Raw genomic sequence first — 18722 nt, forward strand, 5'->3', positions numbered from 1 at the left:
ATGCTTCTGCGTCGTACCCCACCGTCGCTTCGACGGCGTTGCGAACCTTTCGAAGTTCTGCGTCAGGGTTGAATGCGTTGTTCTGCGTCACCACCATAACGCTAGGGGATGTGTCATTTCTGAAGGGTAAATCACGAAACTCGTTGATTGTTTAGCTTCCTGCTTTGTTTTTCCGCTCACAGTGAACAATGGCAACTGAAAGGGAAAGAGTGTTGTTGGAGCTGGAGATGATTGATGTAGAACAACAAATGCTTTTATTACAAATGTTGATTCGCAGACGAAGGAGAAGACGTTCACAAAGGTGGTCTGCCCACTGAATGAATCGAGGCAGAGGACGGGCGAATTTGTCACACTTGTTCGACCGCTGAGGGACCTGGACGAAGAGATGCATTTCGGGCACCTTAGGATGTCAGCAGATCAATTTGATGATCTTGTTTGTCGTGTAAAACCATTAATTCGCCATCAGAGCACACACAGCATGCCTGTTGATGTCGCCCCGAGGGCTGGCAGTGACACTGAGAATTCTAGCTTCTGGTGGAAGCCAACAGGCTGTAGCGGCAAGCTACAAACTGGCTTCCAGCACGGTGTCCTCTATACTGTCTGAGGTCTGCAAAGCGTTGTGGACTGCACTACAGCCAGAATTTCTGCCCTGCCCTTCAACCAGCCAGTGGAATGCTATAGCAGCAGATTTTTGGCGGCTGTGGAACTTCCCAAACTGTGTGGGAAGCCTCGACAGGAAACACGTTAATATCAAGGCACTGCCACATGCCAGGAGTGACTGTTATAATTACAAGGGGCCTCACTCCATTGTCCTCATGGCAACATGCGATGCCAGGTATCGCTTCGCAATGGTGGACGTGGGAGGATTTGGACAAGAAAGCAACGGTGGCAATTTCAAGGAGAGCAGATTTGGGTTGATGCTGCTCGACCATAAACTGAATCTGCCCCCACCAGCTAAACTTCCCGGGACTGGAGTCCAAATCCCTCATGTGATAGTTGCCGATGCTGCCTTCCCCCTACACTGCAATCTCATGCATCCCTTTCCAGGTATGTAACAGATTCATTTAATTCAACGCATAGTACATTGTGTCTTCACAAATTATTTGTAATATATGGGTACAGTGATGTGTTGTTCATTACTCTGTATGTTTTTCTAAACATGGGTGAACATGAGCATGGACAAGCAAGTGTACAATTACCGCCACTCCAGAGCTAGGCGGGTGATTGAAAACTCATTTGGCATCATGGGTGCGCGGTGGAGAATTCCTGGGAGGCCAATCGAGTTCCTGCCGGACAAAGCTGTGGATGTCGTCAAAGTTTGTGCTGTCCTACACAACTACCTCACCTACACAGATGAGGTGAGCACCCCAGAAAGCCGATATATACCACCACATTTTGCAGACACTGACTCTTCTGGTGGTAAGTGGCGAAGAGTGGTGGTAAATGACTCAAACCTAATTGAATCCGTAGAGCCAACACAGATGTCCAGGGCCCGTTCTACCAGAGCTGCCATGGATGTTCAAAATGACTTGATGGCTTTCTTTCAGTCACCACATGGAACTGTGCCATGGCAGAATGACGTAGTGTGCTGTGGCACACTTGGTCAGTGATGAAGCAGTAATGCTAACTGGCAACCATGACCTAACCATGTGTGTCGTATTGTAAATATTGTAAATAAACGTCAAACTGTTTCAAAACAAACTTTGGTGGTTTATTAATGTGCAATAAGCAAGGTGCAAAAAACAAACAAGGGCAACGGTTTAAGTAAAAACAAAATACAATACAAAATACAACACAATATACTTTAACTGTAATATACATTATCTATAAAACAATTTAACTATTTACAAAAGTGCACTTGAAAACAGAAACAAAATACAATACAGAATACAATATACTTTAACTGTTATATACAATGTTATCTATCTATAAAATGCCTTAACTATTTACAAAAGCGCACTTGAAAACAGTACAAAACTAGGCAAGGGTGTAAATGTTCAGTCTTGCTGCTGACTGCTCTCATACAGCATCCCGCAGACTTTAAACATAACATCAGGCCTCTGCTGCTCAGGCACCTTCCAGAGCATATCGGCCACTGTCTGGCCAAATCTGGAGCACTCATCGGTGTCCTGCAGCAGCTTTTGCTGTAGCTCCAGCTGGCGTTCATCCAGCTGTGCTGGTTGCTTTACCAGAGAGTCGTCTTGGTCCCTCTTCCTTTTCTGGCCCACTCAGGACACAGGCGACCAGGCTGGCACACAAGCTGGTTGATTACACACAGCAGGCACAGTTGGTGGCTAGGGGGACACAGACAATGGCTGTGCAGGTGAGGTGGATGGCTGGGGGGACACCGAGGGTGACTGGGAAGATGAAGTGGATGGCTGGACAGGGGAAGGAGATGGTATGGTGTCTGCATCAGATAAACTGGGTGAGGTCTGTTCCTGTGATAATGAAAGAGCAGATATAGTTGGTTGGTCTTTGTCCGTGCAGGTAATTACATTTGGGGTCTATGCAATGTCTGATTTGCGACCAGAAGTCTTTGTTAAGAAGGTATGGATTAGCAGCGCTATGAAAATTGCATAGGACTACACTGGTGAAAGTACAGGTAACTGTATTCGTATTAACAATGTAGGCACATTTTCAGCATGTTATCTTACATTTTGTTTGCACAAACTAAAAGCACAAATGTTACAGGCTACCATGGCGATATGTGTTTTTACAACCTGACAGCATTGCTAGCTAGCTAGCTTACTAGCCCACCCAAACAGAGGCTTCTTATAAAAAATATGAACTTATACTTACCTTAGATTCATAATTTGACTCAGTTTCCCGGTGCTTGATATGTGGTGCCAGCCAGGACAGAAAATGATAAAACACTGGCACTTTTTTGCCGCCTGGATCACCACTTCTCAATACCAGCTTTTTTCGGAGACAAACATATTTGTCCCTCAGGTTCTTCCACCTCTTCATACACTCCGTCACCTCCAGTCCAATATTTTGTGAAATTTCCTTCCACAAGTTGTTTGTCATTTGGCAGTCTTTATAATTCGGAGAAGAGGAATTGTACAGGTGCTCATATTTTCGTACTTCTTCGGTTAAACGCTCCTCAACTTGATCCATGGTTATCGCGCAGAAAACAACTCCGATACAAGCACTTTAAAAATGGTGGTATAGCAGGAGGGAGAAAATGGAAAAGCTAAATGCCAGAAATGATGTACTGAGCGGACCAGTCACAGCACTTGCAGGGCCCTGCAGGGGTACGCCGTCGATTTGACGCAGAAGCATAAATCAGGCTTATGTCTGCCCACGTAAGCCAGACATGGGCAGATTGAGCCTCAACAACACATCAGCTATCACCTTTGCAATGGCCTGGCCTGTTGTCTCAGATACCCTGTATAGCCCAACAAACTCCTCATGTGGGACAAGGTCATGGTCCACATAGCGCAGACAAACACTCTCCTGTTCATCACCAGAAATATCCTGAGTACCATCAACAATGATTGAAAATTAAAAAGACCTAGAGACCTAGACTAGAGACCTAATTTCAGTTGCGATGCTTAGAATTACTTTATTGGCCATGATGTTCAGAATTTCATTCTGTGATTTAGGGCTTGTGTACATTATGGTACGCTCTGTTAACCACTTCAGTAAAATGGGATTATCCTCTTCCGCCCTAAGTTTCAAGAGCTGATATAAATTACCACTATCCTCAATGTGGCCTCTTATGGATTGTCCCTGTCTTGCCACATGCCGCACAGAACTAACAATTTTTAACTTAAGCAATGCCTTGCCACCTCCTGCTTTTTACCCCATGCGCTGGATAACTGGGCACTGATTGGATTCGGCTGATGTGCACTCACAGTCACGTAGTGGCGGTGGGCTTGGGAGTTTTTGGTGTGCTGTAAATTTTTCAATGGTTTTTTTTTCCAATTTCTGAAGCCTGCACTAATGAAAGTAACATCACATCTTTGTCCAAAAGAGGATTGGTTTGAAAATCCTTTGCTGCAGTAAAAACACAAGACTCCTTTCACTGATGGACTGTAATGTAGCCATGGAAAATCTTGAAACCATTTCTCTTGCAATGTCAATGACTTGTTAGCAAGAGTTTGTTTTTCGATAAATTGGGGATGTGGCTGGTATGGCTTTGTGCAGTCACTGAGGTCTGAGCTAAAACAAGCTGTGCCCCTGTCCCCTGTGCTGCAGCTGGCAATATCATCCTCATGATCTGCAGTCTCAAGCTCTCTCCCTGGTTCTAACTCTTCCACCACTTTCACTGTCTCTGAACAGTCTGTCTCCTGGAATAGAAATAAGGTGTTTTCCATACTCATAACTACCCAAAACACAATGTAACACAACAGCAATACTACCTTTTTACAAGTCTAGATAAGAGAGGACTCTTTATTTCATAAATTTTTTAGAAAGGCCATGGTCACTGTAAAAATTATGTTTAGGCAGTAGTGAAGCATCTCTACTGGACAGTCACACTTCACAGAAATACTGATAAACAAAAGCTCAACAAACTTTACCTGAGGCTGCGTACTGGTCTCCCTGCCTCTCTGTACCCAGTTTTGTTCTCTCTGTCTCCTTTGCCTAATGACACCATTATGTTAACATTTCCGTAAGCACTTCATTCCTTTCTTATGAAGATTTCATCAAATTGCATTTGATATTGCTGGGAGCTTACTTGGCGTTTTGGTGTACTGAAAAACGATTGTATGTCCGTTTTCCTTTTCTCTGCTGCCATTTTGGCTGTCTGACAAAACGCACACACAGCATGCAGGTTAAGTAAGGGCCGTCCACGCCAAGAACGATAACTATAACGCAGAGGTGGAAAGTAACGAATTACATTACTCGCGTTACTGTAATTGAGTAGGTTTTTTGTGTACTTGTACTTTTTGAAGTACTTATGAAAAAGTGTAATTTTACTTTTACTTAAGTATGTTTTGTTTGAAGTATTGTACTTCAGTACATTTGAAATCACAACCGTTACTGAGTAAAATATATATATATAATATAAAGTTTGAAATAGCGTCCAGAAAACTTCTGCAATGAATGATGGGAGGAAGAACTGGCGCGAGAGTCGTGCAAACGTTGGCGAACCGACAAAATGAACCCCGGTGGTGAAGACCCAGCTGGGACTGAAACCCTGTCAAATTCTGCTGAAAATGAACTTGAAATAAATTAATCGCACCCCTGGCCATATTTAAGTGACCACTTCGACTTCAAGTGCAAGAGGGGCAACACTTTTATCATGCAGTGTAAACTCTGTTTGCCCAAAGAGACAACACTAGCTGCTTATAAAAACTCTACATCAAACCTGCGCAAGCATGTTGAGGTAAGTTAATGGTTTTCACTGTTTAGCTGGTAAAGCTTGCTATAACCCCAAAATACATCAGTGGACATTGTTGCACTAGCAACCTGTTGGTATGGTAATGGTGCCTAGCAAGTGAGGATATTATTAATTATGCCAACATTATGTTAGCTGTTAATCAGCCTGGCGTGATCAAAACATATGTCGAATCGAGAAGGGGCCTGTACCTAGTTCGTTTTAAAGCATCCGACAGTAATCCTAAACAAATAATGTTGAGTTGAATTGATAACTGCAGATATGTAGACTAAACAGCAGTTTAGTTTGGGGCAGCAGTGTAGCATAGTGGTTAAGGAGCAAGACTCGTAACCGAAAGGTTGCCGGTTTGATCCCCGCTGGGACACTGCTTCTGTACCCTTGGGTAAGGTACTTAACCCATAATTGCCTCAATAAATATCCAGCTGTATAAATGGATAACATTGTAAAGAACTGTAACCTATGTACGTAGCTTTGGATAAAAGCGTCTGCCAAATGAATAAATGTAAATTATAAATGTAAACGGATGCAGTGGTTTTAGCACAAGGGAATCGCGTGCGTGCGAACATGAAACTTGCATTCTACCTATTTGTGTGTACACTCTGTGTAGTGAGCAATTTCGAGGCTGCTTAGGTCCCGGTGCTAGTCTTTAAGACTGCCCACAATCACGCACAATTCCCACAAGTCTATCAGTGCTCTGAAACATACGCTGAAGAAGTAACAAGACATCTCACTGAACCATAGCACGCCGTTCTGATTGCAGCTGGTCGGGATGACGGGCAGCCAAAAAAGCAAATGCAGTGTAATCTTTTCCACTAACTTCGAAAACGAACTGCTGCTCAAACTTAACAGGAAATTCAGAGAATAAAAAGGTGGAGACACAGATAAAAGAACTGTAATCTAAATATACAGTTGCGCTAAAAAAATTATATAGTAGCTGTCATGCAGTCCATTTGACATGTTTGGAGTTCTTTTAACATGTTTTGTTATTGGACAGGTACATTGTAATATTGAGGGATGGCACCGTTAAGGTCATTTGTAAGGTCCCTGATAAAGAAATTTGTCTTCTTTAGATTGGTTATGGACCTTTTCTGATTTATAGATTTACACCATTACTGTTGGTGTTTGTTTGTAGTCTGTATTTGTCTACAGACTGCTTGAAAAGTCAAAAATGAAAAATGCAACATTATACCTCATGTAGCATTTATTTTTGCTATGTATAAATAAAAAAAGTCTTGATTGGGATTGATATCCTCTTCTCCTTTTGACTATACAAAAGAGCCATTCAGCACCCGCTGTTAAAAAAGTAACTAAGTAACTTTTACTCTAAGTACATTTTATATGGTCTACTTTTTATTTTTACTTGAGTAGATTTTTAGACTGGTAATTTTACTTGTACTTAAGTAATATTTCATCAGAGTAACAGTACTTTTACTTGAGTATAATATTTTAGTACTCTTTCCACCTCTGCTATAACGATAACTATAAATATATTGTTTTAAAAATCGTTCTAACTCAAGTGGATGGTGGAGTCTACACCACAACTATGACAACAACGACAGTGGCGAACAATATCGTTGGGATCACTTTCTGAGCGATTTGATGAACGATAAAAACACTGACAGCCAATAAAAATCCATCCGAATTCACAGGGCGTTCAACATTAATATCCATTTTCCTAAGCTGCACACACTAGTGGTGTTCAAAACCATTCTTTTTAGTGATTCAGTTCCTTTCGTTCAGTTCAATAAAATGATTTGAATCTTTGACTCACTGATTCGTTCATTTTCATATCCGGTCTGGCGGCATACACAAATCTGTAAATAGTTTTATTGCATTTTAAAAGTTACTCTACATTGTTCCAAACATCATGTCCATTATTAGCCTGCTCTGCGGCAAAACAGCATGTGTGAAACCAAATGTCAATGAAATTAATAATAATTAAATCGTAATATTCGTTACGTGAAACTGCACCGTGCTATTCAAACAATAATGCAAAGTATACTTCGTCTTTAGGGAGGTAATAGAACCCCACATTTTAACACGTATAATAGCCTAAGTAGATGTCATTTGCTAAAACTAAAAAAGCACTGAAGGAAAAAGAGCCACACTTATATCCGAAGCAAAAAACTTCGTTTTACAATTTTGAACTAACTGAGCCCAAACATTTTAATATACTTGTAGGCCTAGTCAGTGATGTTGTATTTTTATTTGTTGTTAATGTAGACACAGTACGCTACAAATGTGATGCACAGGCTTATGCATCACATTTCTGTTTTGTTTTGTAGCCTGCTATGTTGATTTGTCAGTATTTATTAATAAGGACTTAACTCACGTTAAAAGGAAATGTGATGTCAATATTAAATACATTGTAGCCGACATAAAATTGCAGTTGTGATAAACAACTGTGATACATTGTGCGCACCTAAAATATGCTACTAAAAAATATACTACTGCTAAAAGTATAAATATAAAATAATATTGCAGATAGATGAGCAAAATAATATTTAATATTGCTTTTAATTCCTATAATAATGTCACGGATGCGCTCTGATTCCTTTTGCATCGTCACAGTCAATGGCGGATGTCGCCCAAGCCTGCTATACTGAGAACTAGTGATTCTGGCAACACGTAGTCACCAGGTCTTCATAGTCAGTGAATCTTTGGAGTCCGAACGAACTGGTGAACTGAGGAACTTGTCAACAGTTCATCAGGTCAGTAGGTGGAGTTTAGAGTCTTCGTAGTCACCGGATCTTTTGCATTGTCCCACATTGCCAGCTGTGCCGAGATGGCCAGTGGGAGGTGCTTCGAGAGTTTTAGCATTTCAGCCATTGTTTAGTTGTTGTCATGAACGTACTGCTGATACAGTTTTGTGATAGGCTGCTTCGAGGACAGACCGCATATCTAGTGTTACGGCCCGACTCCTGCCAAAGGTGACTACAGGCAGTCACAGGGCAGTTGGCAGGATAAATACTCCGCACATAAAAGTACAACAACCCGGCTACTCACTCTTCCATGTTTGGTCCAGCTGGGCTGGATAAGGATTTCTGCCTATGGTTCCGCTGTTCGGCAAGTGTTTGTCATGTTCTAACCGTAAAGAATAGTTTAAAACCACAATTAACCGTGGTGGTGGAATGGGCTGCAATGCAAGGGGCACCAGCGAAAATCTTGTCTAGGGCACCAAATTGGTCAGGGCCGGCTCTTAAACATTCGAAGTGACAATTTATCAAACAGACAGTTTGTGGGAAACAGGTTCTCCTTCACATGAATAAATCAGTGTAAATTACATATGGAAGATAATGATAATCTAGACATAAGTCCCTCTATCCTATGGGAAGCTGATAAAACCTTTTTTGTGGTTCCATAATTTCCTAGGGCACAGCCCAAAATGGACACAATGAGGACACAACTACTGATAGTGAAAAAAGATTCCAAGTCATTTCCCAAAAACACCTCTACAAAGAGGTGCTGGAGTCTAGATTAACTACTGATTTGAAGGGGCTATTTTTTTTTTTTTGCCAGACATAAATTCTGTCAATCTGGTAATAATCTAAGGAAGTTTTTAGCTGGGTCAGTGAGAGGCAGTGTCTTCTAACCTAATTTCGCCATTAAAATGTAGTTTGGGAAATTCAACAAAAGAAAATTTGTTAAAATGTGCCTGAGTAGCCAGACAGCTAATAGGTCCTTCCAATAAAGGCCAAGGGGAGGATGTAATGTATTGACTTATTTAACGGAAAGATCACTTTGTAAAACTGCAAAATACAAAGATAGGCCTAAAGATATAGAACCACTGACACATGTCTACACACAACACAACGTAAGGCTATAGGATGTAGAAAGCAAGCTAGTATATCATAAATGAGCAACGATATGATATTATCTTATTGGATGCTAAAGACAATAAATTAACAATAAAATTACAATTAGCGGCTAACGTAAGGTAGCGCATTTTACCGCGAACTTCTTAAACTACGAAAGCACTCCAAAACGTGAAATATACCTCACGTACCTTTACGTACATCAATATAAATACTAAAAACATTAGGAATGAATTCATGGCACATATACACAGTCATATATTGTCAAAGCCCAAAGGAGAAAGACGCAGAATTAGAACATACCGCTTCTCTTAAAATTCCAATTGCACTAAACTATGGAAGCCCAATGGGGACGCTGAAATAAGGGGCAGCACAGACATAAATACAATGCAATACAATCACATAATGGTATTCTCAGCTTTGTTGCTCCACCCCAACAAATCCTGGTAAAACACAGAGGACATTTTCCCCACTATCTTTCAGAGGAGGACAGGGTTGAATTGTCTAAGGATATTACTATGGATGAGGTCATGGAGGTCAAAAAATTACTAAAATCTGATCATGCCCCTTAGTGTGATGGCTGTGGCCCTGATGTGTATAAGGTATGGACTGTAATAACCTTGTGGTGGGCTGTAGTGGCTTTTGGTGGGTTCCCACTACTCATAATGGAGCTGATATTAACCTTACATTCAAGAACAATAATCCCCACAATGAATCTGTCCTTTCTGCCCACCTCCCTTTTAAACTCAGACATTGAGATATTGTCCAGATTTTCACTCAATAGAGAAGAAAAACTACCACCAAGCCTTTCATATACAGACCAAATAGGCTTTATATGTGAAGGATTCTCCCTTTTGAGTATAAGTTGCCTTCTAACACAACATTTTAAACAAACTTGTCAACAGCCAAAACTTATCTACCTAGATGCCAGGCACTTGGCTGAGTTGAGTGGGGGTATATATTCAGTGCTGCCAGATGCTTTGGCTGTGATGTTTTCATTAAACAGATTCAGGTCATTTACCAGGTGAGTCATTTACTAGATCCAGGTGAGTGTTGAAGTCAGGCGAGCCAGGTGGGTCCAAAAAGGCCTTAATTGTGCTGTACAGGATGTTTGTATTTTATTATATATTCAAAAAAAAAGAACAAAAATATTTCCACTATTAGGTAACATCATAAAAAGATATAAATCAAAGATGCATATGCAGGATAAGCAAGAAAGTAAGCTGTATAGCTGTTTCTCACTCATTCACACTGCCAATGGCTGATGACAGTGGTGTTTTTATTCTTATGTTCCACAACATCATTGGAGCCCAATATTGTTCATGACCATGATGAAAATGGAAAGGCATTTGGAGTCAATGCACTGCGTCCATGTGCAGCAACCTTTGATACATTTAAGCATTAAATGCCTCCTGTGTCTTTTGGTTGCTGAGAACTATTAAACCATATTGGCCAGAATAGGTGTGTCACAGTGTCAGCACTGGTATCCATCCCTCAACTATCAGCTCAATTATACTAATTCCAACTGATGCATTGGCCAGCTGTCATCTTGCTGACATGTTGAAAATAATCTCTGGCAGTTTAAGAGGCATATAAATCAGCAAAAGGTTCTCATAGATATTTTCACTGATCAAAACATTGAGAGATTGTGAAACATACCACAATTTGATCAGGTTTGCTTCATATAAATATTATGGTCAATATCAGAGCAAGTACAATTTTGTCATCGTCATTACATTTGGTGTCCTTATTTGAAGGGAATCAGATTGCATTGACACTGCTGTAATAATCCCCTTTCCTGGGAATTGTTTAAATAGAGGTCTTTGTACCCATGATCTCTCTAAACAGCAGAGAAATTTTATTTATTGTCTGAAATATCACATCTTACACCATTCAAAGGTGTATCTAAAAAAGCAAAATAACCTACAGAAAGTGGAAATAACAGAAATAGAAATAACAGTACCAACTGCTAACCTCAATTACCAGACATACGTCATGAATGACCAAATGCCTGGTGGCATCCTAGCTCGATACAGAAATTTGTTATTTTTAAAATGGATTGTGGGATCATGTGAGGATATGGATTCATGTGAAAATATTGATTCATGCTGGCAAGTTAAGGTAGCAATCCATGAAAATATGTAAATGAAAATTTACAGGCTAGATTGTGACTATATATTCTTATATCTATATATACCGTATTTATAAATTTGATTTCCTCAGCCGTATACACAAGTCTGTATAGTTACAACATAGTGATTGTCTACCAGGAATTTGTGATTGTTCATAGATCAACAAGTAATAACAATCACTTTGTTAAGAAACTATAAGTCATAACATTACATGAGATCCAAAGCAATTGCATTGGTTTTCTGTGAAAATGAAACCTATAGAAAGTGTTTGCTTGGATCGGCTTATGCATGTACTAATCATTTACTTCAATATTTCAAAGTCATTTATTTCAAGCATCTTTTCTGAAGAACACATCTGGGTGCCCTTTAAATTATGGCAGGCATTTCAAGGGGCAAATGAAATGGAAAACAGTCTACACCTTTAATTAGAAAAGCGATGCTGTCAGTTATGGCTTCAATTTTGAAACAACATGCCATTTGAGTCTTTGGGGACGAGGCAATGTGCTCCAGCTGGGGGGGAGCAGGACATCCATGGCAACCATCAGGGAGGTGAGTCACCAGAAGCAGGAATGAGAGCAGAAATTAATGAAAAAAGTGATTCACCACAATTCAAAATCTGTCCATTAAAAAAGACACAAAGCACTGAATAAACAAAAGTCTTCTGCTCAAAACCATATCTATGGTGTTTTTTGTCCTCTCTTTGTTAATCTTACCTTGTGTTACAAGTTCTGCTTGTTCAAGACTGGGAAGAAGTAGTGTGATATTTGTTTCTTATCATTTATTCTAACAACCATCAATCTCATGCAGTGCAAGCTATAGATGTTCTGTAGTCTACAAATAGTTATTTGTAAACTATATAATTATTCTAAAAATAGTTAACTGAATGAGTTTGCCAATGGCACAGTTTGCAGATGTTTTGATTGCAGGCTGAGCCATATGGTTCAGTTTCGAAACTGGCTGAGTAGTCCACTTGACAGAACAAATTGCCCTCATTCCACCGGGGAGAGGGGTGAATAGGTTGGCCAGGGCTTCATTGTCTCACTACTGTCAGGCATATTATGAATTGTTGGGTACCTGGGAGTTACTCTGATGACATCAGTAGAGTAGCGCCCATGCTCTGATAAGTGTCCTGTAACTGTAATACACTGTGGGACTTTTGTATGTCATTACTCCTTGTAGTTTTAATGCCTGTATAATGCTGTAGGCCTAAAAGTAAGCTCAGACAAGCAATTGTGCCAAGAGCGTTGATGTAAAGGGTTTGCTGTACTGTAAATGAAACACACGATGACAGTGCTGCATGCTTCAGCAAAATCTTAAGTACTTTGGGTACAGGCACCACCTTCATGTCCCTCTGTTTTTAACTCCCTGATCTTATACAAATTTATTTCACTTCCTCGAAGGTTTCATTTTGATCTGATGGAGTGCACCACTTATATTATCCCTGATGTACTGGTGGGGGTGCACCTCAAAATAATAACAGTATGTCACACTTCAGAAATGATTCAAATTACATTGTGACTTTGCTTCTTTTCCTTAGAGTGCTGTTTTCAGCTGTGCAGATTGACAGCTCTCCTGGATTTCCTCTGAGCCTCTGTGAATCTCAGTCCCATTACTGATGCATCTCACACTTTCATGTCTGTTCTCAGAAGTGGTCTGCTGCACAATGGCTAGAAGGGGGATGATTAGCATCCAGTGGGTGTTTCTTGAGTGATTGGAAGAGCAAGAATCAGTGGCCTTCCTGATTAGGGTTGTACACTTTAGCCACTTCCTAGCTAAGGAACAGACATTGGTTGCATCCCCACGATCTTTCACTCTCTGGTAGGAGGTAGACTGTGTAGCCCAAAGGAGCTATGTGTGACTCTTAAGGCAAATTAATTTTTGCTGTTCTCTCTCAATATTAGGTCCAGCCAGTGTGCGTATGTTGATTAATTGATGCGTTATCAGCATCAATAGCACATGACTTTCTGCTGAAATGTATATTTGTGCCTTGCATACACTAAAGTAAGCCCACTTATTGGCTGAGCTCAGCAGTTGCTGGTTTATCTCCCCAGTCAGACACTGGAACCCAAGGAGTGAGTGCTATGAGGCTGGCTGTGTAGTCCACAAGCGAGCCCCCTCATGCTTTGACCACTCCCAAGCACATAGGTCTGACAGGTCCCACACCATACCAAGGGATTAAACTTCTCTTAGGGAAGTTAAATACAGATATCTAGTTTCCTTTGGATTAATGCTTGTTCAGCCATTGTGGCTGAAAAGTATTGCCTTCATTTTTGGCCTCAGTCGTTCTAATAACAAACTATATATAACAAACTAATAACGGTATGCGTTCCTACTGATTTACAGAATATAGGTAGGTCTATTCAGTAGGTGTGAGTGACTAATTGTTTTTGCATGCTGCATGCTGTTTTTACACCATTTTTATGAAAATGGCCTAATGCAGAGCAACGCAGTAATACTTTTGCTGAAATCATAATAAATTGGTTTAAAAGCATATCAGAAATAATCATATTGATATTTAGGCCTTACATCATATCTTTACCCATCAAAAGACTAACTTGATATATGAGTGCAGAAAATAACCTGGCTGATGATTAATTTCCTGATCAAATTCTACACTTGCTATCATTGTTGGCTGTGTCAAATTAATTGCCGTCATTGGATGCAGCACATTCAGTCACCACAGAAACAAATTAGTTGTTCTCATACTCTCCCCCTCCTGTATTAATTCTCATTTAAGCAATACCTCTCCTGTTCTGAACTGTTCCGGGACCATATGGTGTGCATGGCATTTGTCCTAAAGCACTAGGGTGATGTTTAGCTTCTCTGTTACTGTTTTTTGGGTGTGTGTCTCTGACTCTGACTTGAAAAAGTAGCCAAAAAGGAGCGGCATAGCCAGTTTAACTACATTTACATTTACATTTATATTTATTTATTTAGCAGATAATAAATTTCTCAGTAGTGTGGTGATAACGTCGCTGTTTTCTGAATCATTTCTGAATCATTTCTGATCTGATTTTTTTTTCTTTTAAATGGCGGAAATGGGCTTCCATACAGTAGGCTACAATGTAATCACGCTTTCGAAATGGTCTGTTTTCCCCGCCATCGTTACTAAGAACAGAAGCTCTGTGTCTGAACAAGGCACTGCTGCAGCATGTGAGAGCTGCTCCACCTCACACGCAGCCTCCGAGGGAGAGAAATTCTCCGGTACAAAAACAGAATTGATAACGTCAGGGCTTATCTATACAATGCAGGCTACTTTAATAATTTAGCCGCAGGGCTCATTACCAGGTTTTGGTACCCGTGCCTACCTGTAAACTACAGCTGGGTGAAGGCTTGCTATCAATACCGAAGTAGCCTAATGTTATTCACATTCTCTCTCCAAAAGTAACATATCATATTTAACCAATAAAATATATAAGGCTAGATTAAGAACAAAAGATAAGAATTTAAGTCTTACTGTTTTCTTAGGAAGTTACCAGGTAGTTCTAGGGAACATCACAGTGGTATGCTGGTAGAATGGCAATGTGATTGCCGCAAGAGGCAGCGTCTCACGTGTTCCACAACAACGCTTAGCTGCCCGCAGATGTCCCTGCCTATTAATTGGCTTAATATGCAGCACAATCAATGCAGCTGATCAATCAGTCGACCTCTAGTCTCGACCGTGGCTGGAGTATTCAGCACAGCGTGATGCAGTTTTCTGTTTTCCATGTCGTAAGGTTTGGTGCCAGTGATAAGGAGGATATATTCACCAAGCGTGGCTTCACAAATAGGAAACATGCCCTTGACCGAGACAGTGGCTTCCAAAAACATGCATCCAGTGTCATGTGCGGGCTATGTCTGCTTGGCAAGAATATCAGCACAGACATGGCTACTGGTGAAAGTGTAGCACATCTGGTAGGGCAAAGTCAGGTCGAAAAATCCAAATTTAAAAGCATTGGCGAGTTTCTCGCGATAAACAAACTTGCTTTCCGTGGGCATAACAGTCAGGGAGAGGGAGAAAGTTTCTTTTGTGTTATATATCTTTGCCTTGGGAGCCTATAGACTACACCAGTTGAGAATTTGTTTTATTTCAGATTTCTTTTTTTCAGTGTTCCAAAAGAAAACACAAGGCTATCTTGCATCTGATATTCTTACTAGGCTTGAAAATGACAGCCTGTAATTCTGCATTAAGTTTTCTAGTACTGCACTCTGATCCTTCATTTCTGTAAATTTCGTGTTTATCAAACTACATTAATAACTGCAATTACAGTATAAATGGAAATAATCAGCAATTGTAATTTTTTTGTCATGTGGGAATAGCACAACTGTAGTTGCATTTACTGTTGTATATGTGGGCCTACAGCTTTTATCGGAGTATTTTTGAATGAAAAGTAACCTGCGTTGTACAGGCAGAAAGAGACGTTTTTGAGTTGTGGCTCTTTTCATATTGGATATAGTTGCCCACCCCACATATCCAAATGCCTACCCCAGGATGACATGCTAGTAATGCCACTGATCGCAATAGGGGTGAATCGTATCGTATGGCATTAGTAGTTGCATATGTATCTTTGGCAATGCTTCGAGATGTGTATCACATCAGCCTCAGTGATGGAGATGCACATCCCTAACAGACATACGAGCTTGATTTACTTGGTGGAAAGATGGCAGAGGGAACCTGTAACACTGAGGACGGAGAGGAATTGACCCAGAAGGCATCAACATGGCCGTACCTTGACAAATACATGTGTTTAACTGAACTCGACACTTTTTTGTTATTATGTGGAGCACATGTTTTTTTTAAATTTGTTTTTGTAGCTAAATTGGTTTTGGAGCAGTGAGAGTAACGATCACCGGTTATTGTTTAGGCCTAATAAACAATTGAACTGAACCTTCCTCCCTTCTCCAGTCTGTGTCTGGTGAGATCGACCCATATCTCTCCTCCATCATCAACTCATCTCTAACTACTGGTCTTGTTCCCACAGATCTCAAAAATGCTCTGGGCACGCCCCTACTAAAAAAACCTACCACTGACCCATCTGACATGAACAATTACTGTCCAGTATCCCTCCTGCCATTTGTATCCAAATCCCTGGAACATGCTGTTCTTAACCAACTGTCTCCCTTTCTCCACAAGCACAACCTCCTGGATCCCCAACAGTCCAGATTCAGAGCCAGGCACTCAACCGAAACGGCACTCCTGGCAGTGACGGAGGCCCTCCACACAGCTGGAGCCTCTGACCTATCCTCGGTCCTAATCCTCCTCAACCTCTCCGCTGCGTTTGATACAGTCAACCACCAGCTGCTCATCGCCAAGCTCTCGGAGATTGACATCTCTGGGACCGCCCTTTCTTGGTTCAGGTCCTACCTGCCCAGTAGATCTTCCCGGGTCTACTGGAAAGGCTCCACCTCCACACCCACTCCCCTCACTACAGGTGTCCCCCAGGGCTCTGTATTGGGACCCCTCCTCTTCTCCATCTACACCAACTCACTCAGTTCAGTCATTAACTCACATGGTTTCTCCTATCACTGCTATGCTGATGACACTCTCTTCTCTTTTCCTCCCTTCACCCCCCAGGTTAACGAAAAGATCTCTGCCTGCGTGGCCGACATCTCCAGATGGATGGCTTCCAGCCACCTCAAGTTCAACCTGGACAAGACCGATCTGCTGTTCATCCCGGCCAGGACCTCTCCTCTTCAAGAACTCTCAATTACTGTTGACGAAACCACAGTAACTTCCTCCACTTTGGTGAAGAGGCTGGGTGTCACCCTCGACAACAGGCTGGACTTCACCGACTACATCTCACAAACACACTCCTGTCAATTCCTCCTCTTCAACATCAGGAGGATTTGCCCTTTTTTGACCACCTACTCCACCCAGCTGCTCGTCCAAGCCAGCATGCTCTACCGCTTGGACTACTGCAATGCCCTCCTCGCAGGCCTCCCAGCCTGTACCATTCAGCCACTGCAGCTCATCCCAAACGCAGCTGCTAGGCTGATCTACAACCTCCCCAAGTTCTCCTGCGTCACCCTCTTGCTGAGATCGCTCCACTGGCTCCCGATCGAAGCCAGGATCCGCTTCAAAACCTTGACTCTCACCTTTTCCGCTGTCCCAACATACCTCCAGGACCTCATCCAACCTTATGCACCTGCTCGACAACTTCGCTCTGCCACATCTGGACGCCTCACTCCTCCCACCATCGGAACGAAAGGCCCACGCTCCTCACAACTTCGTTTTTTTGGCATCGCCCCCCAATGGTGGAATGAACTCCTCGCCCCCCTGAGAACAACCCCTTCAATCCAACCCTTCAGACATGGTCTAAATACACACCTCTTCAGACTCTACCTGGACTGACACCCTTGCCATTTTGACCTTGTTGACCTAAGATTCTTGGCATGTACTTGTAGCTCTCTCTCTCACCTTGTATTTGTAGCAGGGTAACATAGCGGTACTTCTTCGTCCCTTGATTGCATTTGATATATGTATCCCTAGTTCAGATTAGCTCTGTCTCGCTACACTGACCTGGTGCTCAGCTTCAGCACTATCTGCTTTGTATGGCATGTACACACCTTGCTCTTGTGCCCGTTTGCCCTTTGTATGCACTTTTGTACGTCACTTTGGACAAAAGCGTCTGCTAAATGAATAATTGTAAATGTAAAACTTTTTAAATTTATTTTTACCTGCGTATCTGTTTGACTGACAGTTATATTGATCACTGAGATAGCACTGACTTCGCATTAAGTTGGTTCAATTTTAAAAAATAAATAAAAAATGAATTAAAAATTCTGATGTAGTAAACTACTTTTGCCGTGTTGGTGTAGCTTAGCTTGCTACATTTCTCTGGGGGTAGCTTCAGTGTAGTGAAGCTTCATTTAATGTAGAGTAACTGGTAGCTTAGCACACTACACTTTCCAAGTAGCTTGCCAACACTGCCCATATCCCACATTTCATTGACATGACAAAAGTGTTCATTTCTCTCTGAGGAAAATACCACTCAGCAGGTGATCAACCTACATGTAATTGTTAGGTAAATAATCTGTACAATGTATGGAACCCTAAATATTGTCTCTACAGCATTAAGCAAAAAGCATCAATAAACTCACACCATCACACCTCCACCCCCGAACCAGTCTGCTTGTGCAGTGCAATTCAGATGGCACCACTCTCTCTATATGCAGTTCACTCTGCCAACAGTTGCACATTGAACATAGCAATGTGTCACTTTTTGTTTGACCATTTTATTTTGAAGTGTGTGTATACCCAGAAGTAACATTTTGTCCTATGACAGTCAAGCAAGCAAAAGTGTGTAGGGTACGCTTCTGTGCCCTTGTTGTGCCACCATCTTACTGAAGGGGAAATGACCTGGCCACCACCATGTCCAGATATCTCTGTGGCACTTTGGCTTGCAGGAAGATGTCACTCATGGAGATCCCTCAGTTGGACAGATTGCAAGG

General features: G+C 41.5%; 1 protein-coding gene across 1 annotated transcript; it reads left to right on the forward strand.

Moving 5' to 3' along the window:
- Positions 1 to 1169: 1169 nt before the first annotated feature.
- On the forward strand, positions 1170 to 17538 carry LOC118795431 (the record flags this gene model as incomplete). Its single annotated transcript, XM_036553930.1, has 5 exons — positions 1170 to 1358; positions 2028 to 2146; positions 2233 to 2398; positions 16405 to 16656; positions 16846 to 17538. Coding segments are annotated over exons 1-5 (1419 nt in total), but the record flags the coding sequence as incomplete, so codon positions are not given.
- Positions 17539 to 18722: the final 1184 nt, after the last annotated feature.

This window comes from Megalops cyprinoides, chromosome 1 (genome assembly GCF_013368585.1).
Source record: "Megalops cyprinoides isolate fMegCyp1 chromosome 1, fMegCyp1.pri, whole genome shotgun sequence".
NCBI lineage: Eukaryota > Metazoa > Chordata > Actinopteri > Elopiformes > Megalopidae > Megalops > Megalops cyprinoides.